Here is a 12332-nt window from a genome sequence, read left to right as displayed (position 1 = left end):
AAAAAATCTCAAGTCTTCCCATACTTATTAGCTGCTTGTCATGCAGGAAATGTTTTTTTTTTAGTCTGACACAGTGCTCTCTGCTGACATCTCTGGCCCAGACAGGAACATTGTCTCGGTTTTCTATGAATCCCCATAGAAAACCTCTCCTGCTCTGGACAGTTCCTGTCTCGGTCAGAGGTGTCAGCAGAGAGCACTGTATCAGACTAAAAATAAAAAAACATTTCCTGCATGACATACAGCAGCTAATAAGTATGGGAAGACTGGGAATTTTTAACAGAAGTAGATTACAAATCTATATAACTTTCTAACACCAGTTGATTTAAAAGAAAAAGATTTTTGCTGGACAACCCCTTTAATTATGATGTCTGGAGCTTCCACACAATTTGAAAGTTTGCGCTGACACAGCCAGGTGGTTGTCCTCACTGGTAATATGCTTTATGGGAGGAGTTCTTCCTTCTACTGGAGAAACATCGCCATCACATGATATATCTAGACCCATAACAACTTATAAATGGTAAAATTCCTTTAACATATCATCCTCTGAACTGCATAACGGATAAGACCATCATATAGCAGCAGCTCCTCATGATAAGAGTTTATGTCTAAATGCTGCAAGTGACGCTGTACACACCCAGATGGTTATCCGTAATTATAGACACATAATGCATTTTCTCACCCCATCAGTGAAGAAGCTCCGCAGCATCCGCAGACTCGGCACTCGGCCCACAACTCTCCTGTGGTTGGAGGAAGAGACAATTATCAGATTAAATTTCTAGCAGAGACATTACCAGCTTTCACATTCCTCTCATCTGCGTCTTCATCTCCTCTACTCTGCTGCTCACCTTCCTGGCTAACACAACTAATGCACACTCATAACACGTGCCTGCAGGTCCTCAGACATCAATTAACTGGAGGAGTAATGCCACCTCTGACATCTGTATAGCTGCCGTCTACAGCCAGGCTAAAAGATACCGGCTTACTAGCTGTTCACTGATATTTAGGCATCTCTGTGAACACTACTAAACAGGTATTGCATCTAAAAGGACAATGGGGGGGGATTTACTATTATATGTATGCATGTTTCCGATATAAAATCAATATAAATTTTATGTGATGCTTCACATAAAAGAGGAGGGCCTACACAGTATCTATGGGGGCACGGAAAATGGGCCCAATAACAATGAAAACAACAATAAATGGAGTACTGGCTGCACATATATGTCAGCTCTATTCATACCAGGTACAATTATGTCCCCATTCTGGTGGGGAGTGTTGCTGGAACTGCAACCCTATAGCTGTGCCCTATCCCTACCGATCCTCCTTCGTGGTTGATGTTCTCTTTGTGTGATCATTCTGTATGAAAACCTAAGAGCCCTATTACACAGGACGATTAACATGCGAATATCGTGCCCATTTACACTGAAAGATTATCTGACAGATTATCTACCAGAGATTTGACACCAAAGCCAACAATGGATTTGAAAAGAGGAGGAATCTCAGGCTTTCCTTTATGACCTGTTCCCTGTTTATAGTCTGTTTCTGGCTTTGGCTTCAAATCTTTGGCAGATAATCTGTCAGATAATCTTTCTGTGTAAATGGACCCTAAGGACTATCAGTCTGTGTAATAGGGTGAACAATTTCAGGCTAATGATGAAAAATCTTGTTTGCAATTGTTTATTGTTAATCGTCTCTGCAGCATACGCTAGCTGTAACCCCTGCTTGCCCAATGTATCAGGGTTTATGCCTGGAAAAAGGCATAAACCATGCAAGAATCCAAACCTAATCCGAAGCAGGAGTAGATTTTTGCACAAGCCCAGCAACAGATGCAGGGCTGGCCGGCTTTACTAAGAGGCGTGCGCCTCTTAGTAAATCTAGCTGGCAAAGGGGGGCAGGGCTTTATCTAAGACCAGTCTTGAAAAACTTCTCCCCTTATGTTCGTTGTGGTTTAGGAAACTCAGACTCACCTTTGCAACCGCCCTTCATCACGGAATGTGTTGAGTCCATCGTCACAAGATTTTGAGCGCTCGGTGGTGATGGCCAGAAGATAAGAGGAACGCCGACTGGATTTAATGCTGCCTAAATAATGCAGAAAAGACGGAACTCAAAAGGAAGGAATAAGAATAATAACTGGACTAAGATATAGATGTATATGAGTTTTATTATAAACTATAAAACTTTGCTTAAAGAGCTTCAGAAATGCTCAGAATTTGTCTTGCGCCTGGCACATTTGTCACAGGAACTTTGGCTGGAATGTCTGATTGTACCAGGCAATGGCTGCACATAGCCAGGCTTAATCTTTACCACTGAGCCCTATGCATCCTTGAATGACTTGGTGTCAATCCAAGGAAAACAAGCTTCATTTTATAATGACATATCTGAGCATGCTGATAAAATTATTGTACCCCAGCCAGCGCCAATGTGTTCTGGGTAAGTACTGAAGATTATCAGCTGACTAGTCTCCCTAGAGATCTGCAGACTATTCTCTTGTCCAAGTTTCAGCAACTCAGAGGACAGAAATAGCTGAAAAAATGGTGTTGGTTTAATCACAATCGCAAGGGCTACCCACTGTTTTATGGGTGTAAGAACATATGACAAGACATTTTATTGCAGCACCTGTCCTACAAATTGGTGCAAAAACCCCAAATGATACAAAAGCAAATGCACCCCTAATTCCATAAAACCTGGAAGTGATTGTAAACATACTTTATACTCTACCAATCATTGCAGGTTCCTGAATGTCCGTAATTGCGGACAGTATAATACCCATTGAAATCTATGGACCCTTTTACATGCCTGTAGTTGCTACACATGCGTAAAAGGGCCGCGATCCATCCATTTCAATCAATGCTACAAATGGTACTCACTACAATCCTGTGAATAATGGCGACCGATTGAGAAGCTAAACGTTGGGGAGGAAGGACTGTCAGAGATCACTGGGGCAGAGTTAATGGCGCTGGAAACCACACAGGAGGCAGGGACATGTTTGGCTCGCAGGTCAATGCTTGGACTTGTTGGTTCATCTGTGAAGAAAAGACAAAATTAAAATGATGCATATTTCCACCAAATAGTTTTCCTATAGAGTCCTAGTAAAGAAGCCTAATAAAATGGTCCTACATTCTCCAGTGCTATGCTGTCATTTACAGAGAGCAGTCATTGGAGAAGTCATGCACAATGCCCCAATCTCATGGCAGAAAAGTCTATTATGAGTGACTATTGGCACAGATCATGGATGGGGAACCTTTGGCCCTCCAGCTGTTGCAAAACTACAATTCCCATCATGCCTGGACAGCCAAAGCTGTCCAGACGGGAATTGTGGTTTTGCAACAGTTGGAGGGCTGAAGGTTCCCCATCCCTGGCTGAATGCACAAATAACGCAGTCTTACCAATAAAGGGGATAGATGCCAGGGGCTCCTCAGAAAACGGTAAGGGGGGTACCCTCTGCAATGGTCGTTCACTAGTTGTCTCCTCACTGCCAGCAGGAGAAGGTGGGAACTCCAAGTCTTTGCCTTCCTCAGGAAAGAGCACATTGACTTGTCGTGCAGCTGCTGGTGGCTTGCGCCCCGATGGGGGCTTTTGCCTCAATACCACCTCCTCCCTCCGCTCATCTGTGGCACTGCTGTCATCTGTGGAGCTGACACTTACAGATGGTTCTCTCCTTTCCGTTGGAGATGGGGGAGAACTTGGATATTGTGCTGTCCTAAATGTAGGGAGGCCACTAAATGCAGTCTCCCTAAAGGAAAAAGCATGCATCAGCTCAGTCCGACGCTGAAAAGATGGACTATAACTCCGATACCCTATGTACCCAGAATCCCCAGAACTAGAGTGCTGGGTTGGAGGTTTGGCTACTTCTCTTGGGACAGATGGCACAGTATGACTTGCAGAAGGACGAGACACTACTTGAGTTGTCCGTGGAGGTCTCTCTGAAGGCCACATAGGGCGTTCATAAGGTGGAGATATTAAAGCGTTCAGCTCCAGTTTGTCTGTAGACCTTCCATAATGGGCCAAAAAATTGTCCGACTGTGCCCGATGGCCCCAAGAATCATTATCAAGAGGATGGTGGAGAGTATCTTGTGACACACTATGAGGCCAGCAACTATGATGGGAGACTTCTCCTAGGCGATCTTGTGAGGCACTACGTCTTCTTGGGGGCAAAGCGGAACCCCTCCTTCGAGGGGTCTGCTGGGACATCCAGTTGCACAGTGCTTGGTGTCTCTCCCATTGACTCACAAAGCGGGTGTTCGTTTTCTGTTCCCATGAGTCTACAGGACTTTTAATCGGTGGTTCTGGCTGATATCGTGAAGTCCAACCATATGCTGAATTGCATGGAGGGCCTGGTCCTCTGAACCTGTCAGATGAGGATGGAGATGCCATGTAGGGTCTGGCAGGAGGGAGAGGGTTGGGAACAGGTCTGGCATAGCTGTCATGGTGAGAAGGGCTGCTCCTTGGTACATCCCCATGCATGGGGCTTCTGCGGGAAGGAAAGTCCTCATAGTTGGAGCGCTGCACTCTGGAGCTCAGAGGATACCCAGGAGAGGGTTCAGGTGGCTGTCCCCGCCATGGATAGAACACAGGGGGTGGCTCAGGGATACTATGTGCACCTCCACGGTATGGCTCATTCCCTCTCAGATATGCATCTTGTGAGTATGCCTAGAGGTAAAATTACAAGCAGTAAAAAAATATATTAGGAACTTAAATGTGATTCCAAGTAACTTAGTAATGTCATGCCAAAATAAAGTATACCTTAAAAGCTAAGTACACAGATACATTTTAAGCTCCTCTTCTAGAGGCAGCGTGAAGGCCAATAAAATGGGGTTAGGGCCCCAGATTATTTAAACAACTAGTGGAAACTCACTGCACAAATATGCCAACAAATACACTTAAAGGGGTATTCCCATCTCAGCTTGTTATCCACTATCTATATTATGAGGGATAACAAAATAATTTGTGGGGTCTAAATGTTTGGACCCCCATCCATCCTGAGAATGGGGACTTGGCTCTCCTATAGCGGTGGGACACATATGCACATTGCTGTTCCATTCATTCTCTACAGAAGCCAAAGAGATAGCCAAGTACGCACGCATCCCCCCCATTCTTGGGATTGGTAAGGTGCCAGCAATTACACCTCAACTAAACTGAAAAGGTGTCCTGTGATACCCGGCACCAACATGTCGGCAGCATATCCTTTAGTCTTCTATGTTATGATTTGTTCCCTCCGTAGATATGACTTCCTACAAATAATGGATCTGATTGAGATTGGGTAACAGTGTTCAGAGCATTGCTTCCCCGGGCTTGCCTTCTTCTCATAGCGCATCCTATTACCATCTCTTCCCCAGGTAAGTGACATACATGCACCTGACCATCCACAGCATTCATCAGACCTGGTTGACAGGGGTTAGCATAGCATGCCAACCAATGAGAAAAGCTCCATAAAAAGCAAGCTATGATACCCGCTGTATTCTGACCCCTTTCTATCATAGGAACTTTTTCAGCAATTTCAGCTCTAACTAGACAGACTATTCTTCATTCCTTATGTACATAAATCAGTCTTGGGTCCTCATGACTGTCGCTTGTCCAACAGTTTTTCTTCCTTTCCACGTTTCGTAGATACTAAGCACCGTATGAGCACTTGCTCTATTTTTCCTGTTTCCAACACATCAATGTCTGATTTCAATGACTGACTGTCCACGCACTGCCTGATGTCTCTCACCCCTGGAGAGGTGCCATTGCCATGAGATAATCAATGTTAGTCATTTCATCTGTCAGAGGCTCTAATGTTACAGCTGAACAGTATATATATTACCCCCATGACTTAATATTGCATCGCTACTCAATCCTGTCCAATAGTAATCTATATATTTTAACATGAAACAATAGCGGGCAAAAAACCCCCCTCTTGCTGAATGGTGTGGTCATAACTGAAGGTTACCGTATATGTAACTTACCAGCTGGAGGATGTCCTCATCCCGTGGCATAATAGAGAGTTCCAGGACATCATCACTGGGGAAAGACAAAAAAAAAAAGAAAAAGTATGTTAAAGAGGAAAAGGACATAATAAATCTAATATACAAAAATAAATTCATACTAGAATAGTCATTAGTTTGTCCTTTTACATGCCCCGTGACACACCTGTTTTGTATCAGGGCAATGACTTGTGAATACGTTTTCCCGATTATGCTCTCTCCATTAACCTTTACAAGTCGATCACCTGAAAAACAAACAGCCATAGAGCTTTAGTCATCACATGTTCAAATTAATACTATGTAAATGCAAGAAAGTGACAACTAAGGAAGTTCCAATGGAGTGTACAAAGCTGTGGTACACGCTGGTGCTATATAACGAGCAGAAATTGAATAGCGCACTACAGTCAATGGCAAATCCTTCTAAGCACTCTACTCTTTCTTATCCCTTCACCCACCAGTGCACAATCCAGCCTGCTGGGCAGGTCCACCTTCCTTCACCTGCTTGACAAAGATGGTGTCCATTGGTTCCAGACGGCTGGATGCAGAAGGATAATCTGAAATACAACACAATACAGAGAGACTTGTAGAAAGTGAGGGGTTAAAGATAACACTTAGTAACATAGTGAAGACTAATAGAATTATTGCATAATTTATGCAGCATAGTGCAAATAGAAACAGTGGGGATGTGAACAGCAAATAACGTATATAAGTATCATGTATGGGCATAATCTTTCAATCCAGAGAAGAAGAACCCAGTCACACTCTGTAGATTTTTTACATACTCCATCTTCTACAGCAACAAGAAAAGCACTTAGCTGAGTGCTTCTCCCTGTTCGTTCTAGCAATCGGTGGGGGTCTTGGCACCCAGGCCCCAACTGATCAAACCTTTTGGCGTGTCTATTGTTTATTGCTAGCAATGTTTCAGTACAAGACAAGTGGAATGAACAGAGAAAGACCAAGATCAGGACCAATCTGAACCAAGGATTTACCAGTTCAGAGACTACTTTCGTGAACAACATACTACACCGGCTTTCCCCACATACCTGTGTCGCCATTTTCTTCCTGTAAGGGAAAAAAAAAATGTTAGCGCCACTGTAATCTTTTATAAAGTCACATCTGAGCTAAAGTGAATGTAATATGTAGGCCTTGGATAGGACAACTATTTTTTTTTTCACACTACATATATTTTTGTAAAACTCTGGCCGTTGTTGCACATTGAAACAATGGGCGTGATTATTACGAATATATTCATTACCTCGTCTATGGGATCCTGGCTGGAGTGTATACACATGTTATACACTCCGGCCAGGATCCCTAGCGGCGCCGCAAACAACTGACATGTTTTCTGCGGCCGCTATTCATTGAATAACGGCCGCAGAAAACCATGTCAGTGCACACTGTGGAGCAAGCGCCCGCATCAGAACTCTGTGGCCCTAAAGATCATCCGGACGGTAGTGCAGTACTGGCCGGGATGATCTTTAATGAGACCGGCCGTTCCGTGACCCGGCTGGCTGTGTATGAACATAGCCTTACACTGTAAGCAAGCCAAGCTACTGTTTACTATCCTAGCAATACAGATGGTTCGGCATGTATAGGTGGGTAGGGTTCTACCTGTTGTGAGGCATGTACTGCGGATTCGGGTGGATACACAATGAAATGGCGCAGAGTGAAGCCAAATCCTTGCCGGGTCTTCCTGATAATCAACGTCCTGGGTCCCACCCATGTAAAGGGCTCATCAGGAGGTGGGGAACTGCTGAGTCGACCCCCATCTCGTGGGGCTAAGGGGGTCTGAAAACAAAGGAGAGGAAGAAATGTAGATATTAGCATAAAAAAACATGATGGCATGTTGTAGTACTAATATAGAGGGGGGGGGGGAGGCCTATGCACGTTGAATTTCAATCTTTGATTGTTTTGTTCTCAAGAGAGAGAAGCCACCGGCAGAGGTGTCTGGCAGCAGCTTTCTCCCCCACTAAAAACACACACAGCATGTGTATAGAGGGAGTAAGGTGCAATGGCTGTTCTACTGCTATTTAAAGGGAATTTGTCAGAGATGGAGAAACAGGCAGAAAGCTAATAGGGAGAAAGGGAGAAAAAAACTTAGCTGTTTACAAAATTATAAAATCACATTTTCCTTCTAAGCTGAAAACTTGTCAAGGCTGTACCGAGTTGACTACTCCTCCCGCCTCCAAGCATGTAGGGGTGGGAAAGGGAACAGGCGTGAATGCTGCAGCTCATGATGACTCTTGAGCTTAGAAGGAAAACATGATTTTCTAACTTTGTAAACAGCAATGAGACAGGTATTATTTAATTTCTCCCTACTGTTCAGAACATAAATCACATGTATAAGATTTGAAATGCATGGTTCCTCCCCCACCCCCCGCCCAGGAATGGCGCCACTTTTGTCCATAGGCTGTATTTGGTATTACAGCTCTACCAAATACTCGGTTCCTAGAAGTAGCTAGCCCTAAGATCTTGGTGTCTGAATCTTAAAGCATGTCTATACGGCAGGCCTTATCCACTATCCTGCACCATGCACCAGGCCTATCCTTGTTAAAGAGATTGTCAAAGACTGGGGGGGAATCACTGCCCGGTTTGGCAAAGCACCAGATGGAGGGGGTCACATCTTTTTCATGGATTATTTGCCCGTTTATAAAGCGATTTACCTCCACCCTGTGGACATATCTTTGGGATGATGACATGATATGGGGAGGGGGGGAGGCTGGGGCTGTGACAGACAGAGACATCCTGGAAATGAGTCAATTCCACATACAGCTGATCTATATGGGAGGGGGGTAATGAAAGAGAGAGAGGGCCCAAAGGACACAGCTGCAAACAATGCCCGACTGGCACAGACAGCCTAACAGACACAGGGGGGGGCAGCTGGACCCCAGGCTTTCACCACGCCCTTTGTAAGTGATAGCATTATACATGGATGATCTGCCTTACATGCATCTTCATCGTCCTGATATACAAACATTATAAGATTTCTCCCATCCATCATATGGCTCTGTCCCCCGGGATGTGAATGTCTCCTCCCAACTATCAGACACAATGCCGGCAGCGATCACACCCACACGTCCAGCACATTGATGGAGGGAACACGGCCCCTGTCCTATTCTTGTACTATTTATCACATTACATGGGGTGGGGTGTGAAAGAGCTTCCTGTCATCCCAGCTTTATCCTATATCAGGCATGGTTTACCTAGGATGACTAGGCTCCCAATCCCACCAGCACCACAGAAGCCCCTGATAAGTCAATAGCATTGACAAACTGTGATGCTATTGAAGTCTCCTTCTACACCCGGCTACATAGCTACCTCCATCACAACTCCAGTGATCCCATGGCCACCAACCCCGCTCCTTTCTGTAGGCGCCATTGTATCACTAACATATTGCAGATAACATCACCAGGGGTGGGCGGCATGTAACACCCCATCACTCCCTGTGTAGCCGTCCATCAAATGTACAATGTCTGTACACAGTTTCCATACTGGTATTATAAAGTTATCCTATGCTGTGTACTATGATTACCCAAGGCTATAAAGCACTGTGTGTTCTGCGTCACTGTCCTATGATAACACTTCTTGTCATACAGCAGTGTGACTGTACTATGGGAACCCCCACAGGTACACACCTCTGTGCAAACACTATGATAAACCTTGACTGTGTGGTAAATCCCATAATTACAGTACAGAGGTGTATGACAATGAGTGTTATCATAGTACAGTCACACTGTCAGCACATAGCGGTGTGTTAGTGAATCCTATGATACTACAGTCATACTGAGGTGTACAATGCTGTAAAGCCCACTGTCCTACAGCTATATACTACACCTGTGACTAATATGATAACAATCCCTGTCATACAGCTATGTGCTGGTCGGTATGACCGTGCTCTGATAACACACACTGTCATACAGCTATCAGCATAACTGTACTATAGTGAAAGACATTGTCAGACAGACAGCTATACGAAGATAACACAGTGTACATATTAATGTACGTGTGACTGTACTATGATAACAATCCCTGTCATATGGCTACTGGTATGACTGTAATCACTATGATATAGTTATTGGTATGACTGTATATCGTATATGGTGTGACTGTACTATGAAAACACAGCTTGGTCAGCTACATGACAGTCAGTGTTATCATAGTACAGTGACACTATGCACTGAATGTGCATGACACTTCTAAAAAAAAACACCTTTTTGTCATACTCTTCAGTTTTTGAGCTCTTCAAAGACCTATTACCAACTTAACAAGATATCTACATACGGAAAATACAAATCCCATGCATGCCCTCAAATAGCCAAAGGCCAAAAGCTGTCTGGACATGCTGGGAGTTGTAGTTTAGCAACAGCCAGTGGGACAGAAGTTGGAGAACACGGCCATACAGCTTTGTGCTGGTAATGTGACTATCCTAGGGCGTAGCTGGATGCTGAGGCTTTAAGTTAAGTCGACCAGGCACAGGCCTGACAGCACGCACCTCCGCTCCCTGGATAAGGTACAAGGAATATACAGCGTACAGCCGGCTATGTGATCATAATAGGAAGCAGCTCTGGGCAGACGGTATGTCACACGGGCTGTCTGGGGTGTCTCGCTCCGTGCCAGGGACACAAATTCATAGAAAGATTAGATGATTAGAATATGCCGGCAGTGTCAGCCATGGCTGCAGGGATATATGGGGAAAGAAAGCACAGGTTACACATATACACAGCCAGATCTACACAACCGTCCTACATCATCTGCACCGCAGGAGCCTGGAAAATTATACAAGAGCCGTCCAGAGGGCCGAGGCCTGCGAGGAAGAACCTGCCCAAGATTTACAGCAACCACAAGAAGTCTGCAAAGGCACAGCTAGCAGAGGTAGTGCAAATACAATGCTAAACCCCCACATTTAAAAGGGGCCTTCACAAGTAAACAGTACAATGTTCTATCAAAACTAGGGGGAGAGATTACTGCAAAGGAATGTGCCCTAAACTTGTCTATGAAGGGGCCCAAATGAGGTAAGCGATACCCAAAGGGGGCTCAGGCGGGAAGCAGGGATTGACTTAGGGCCCTATTACAAGGAACGATAATCGGCCGAATCGGCCCTATCCGGCCGATTATCGTTCTGTGTAATAAACACAATGATCAGCCGATGACAACGATCATCGGCTAATCGTTAATATAGGCCGCTCTGAAGCTGGAGCGCGCGAGACCCGGGGGGGGGGGGGGAGCAGAGCACAAGAGGAGCCCTGGACCATGGATAGGTAATGTATGCAGTTTAAGCAAGGGCATCGGTAACTATGTCCATGCAGCCCTTGTTAAACAATTATCGGGACCGTGTAATAGGCCCAGTAAATAAGCACCAACCTAGCAGATCGGCGCTTGTTTACAGTTATTATCGGGCCGTGTAATAGTACCCTAAGCCCCTGACATTAAGGGTACTATTCCACTAAGCGATTTTTCGACGAACAACGATTACCGATCTCAAACGACGGCTATGGCGAACGACCTGAAATAGTTCACCCAATTACACAGAACAATGATCGTTACTTAGGATCGTTCTTGCGGTCGCCCTGTCATCGTTACTGCGAACGACCGGACAATGTCTTGTTCCATGCGAACGATTTGCAAACAATAAAAATAGGTCCAAATTCTACCAAACGACCAACGAGAAAACGTTTAATCGTCGTCTGCTATCACACTAAACGATTATCGTTCAAATCCGAACGATCTAACGATTTTTCGAACGATAATCGTCCAGTGTAATACCATTCTAAGGGCGAGCACAGTGCAAGCTGTAGTAAGTATAAGGAGGCCGGTCCTTGCCTCTTTATAATGACCACCTTCTAATCAGATTCCGCCTGATCTTTGCAGGTCTAACCCTCTGACCCCTGTCAGTCAGCTCTTACTACCAAGCCTTGTCTGGTATCACAAGGAAGCCATTCACACAAATGACCCTCCATGTGATGCAGAGTTGCTCCAAGCCCGCCACATCAATCCGCTTTATGGAAGGGGGATCCCGTGCGGGGGAAAAGAGGCAATATGGACACTTATCTTTATGAGACAAAATGCTGGACACCAGACAACGGACACAATGAAATCCCATTATTGTTTGCGTCAGGAGGAAGAAAAAAAGAACACCTAGCTTTATTTTCACCATTGCAGTACATTGTGATACATATATTTATGACAGCAAATAAAATTCATAGCAACCAAGAAGATTTAACTATAGTAGATTAGACAGTAAGGTTGCTAAGGCCCCTACTGCGGGGTATACTTGTATATGTAGATTATACACCAGGGATGGGGAAACTTCGACCTTGCTTCGGCTGCCCAGGCATGATGGGAATTGTAGTTTTGCAACAGCTGAAGGGC

The 12332-nt window shown here is 44.8% G+C and overlaps 1 protein-coding gene across 5 annotated transcripts in view; it reads right to left on the bottom strand.

Annotated features, from left to right (window-relative positions):
• ARHGAP23 (Rho GTPase activating protein 23) overlaps positions 1–12332 on the bottom strand; it is a 68800-nt gene that overhangs the window by 26724 nt on the left and 29744 nt on the right. For all 5 annotated transcript variants that reach the window (XM_069953493.1, XM_069953492.1, XM_069953490.1 and 2 more), the window contains exons 2-10: positions 7575–7751; positions 7007–7025; positions 6419–6517; positions 6130–6208; positions 5946–6000; positions 3387–4650; positions 2868–3023; positions 1968–2079; positions 680–737 (exon numbers count right to left, since the gene is read on the bottom strand). In XM_069953493.1, the coding sequence (XP_069809594.1) occupies positions 680–737; positions 1968–2079; positions 2868–3023; positions 3387–4650; positions 5946–6000; positions 6130–6208; positions 6419–6517; positions 7007–7025; positions 7575–7751 (2019 nt within the window). The remainder of the gene's footprint in view (positions 1–679; positions 738–1967; positions 2080–2867; positions 3024–3386; positions 4651–5945; positions 6001–6129; positions 6209–6418; positions 6518–7006; positions 7026–7574; positions 7752–12332) is intronic.

Source organism: Dendropsophus ebraccatus, chromosome 14, assembly GCF_027789765.1.
Source record: "Dendropsophus ebraccatus isolate aDenEbr1 chromosome 14, aDenEbr1.pat, whole genome shotgun sequence".
Taxonomy (NCBI): domain Eukaryota; kingdom Metazoa; phylum Chordata; class Amphibia; order Anura; family Hylidae; genus Dendropsophus; species Dendropsophus ebraccatus.
The sequence above is the reverse complement of the archived record's forward strand: the minus strand, read 5'-3'. Positions and strand labels throughout refer to the sequence as shown.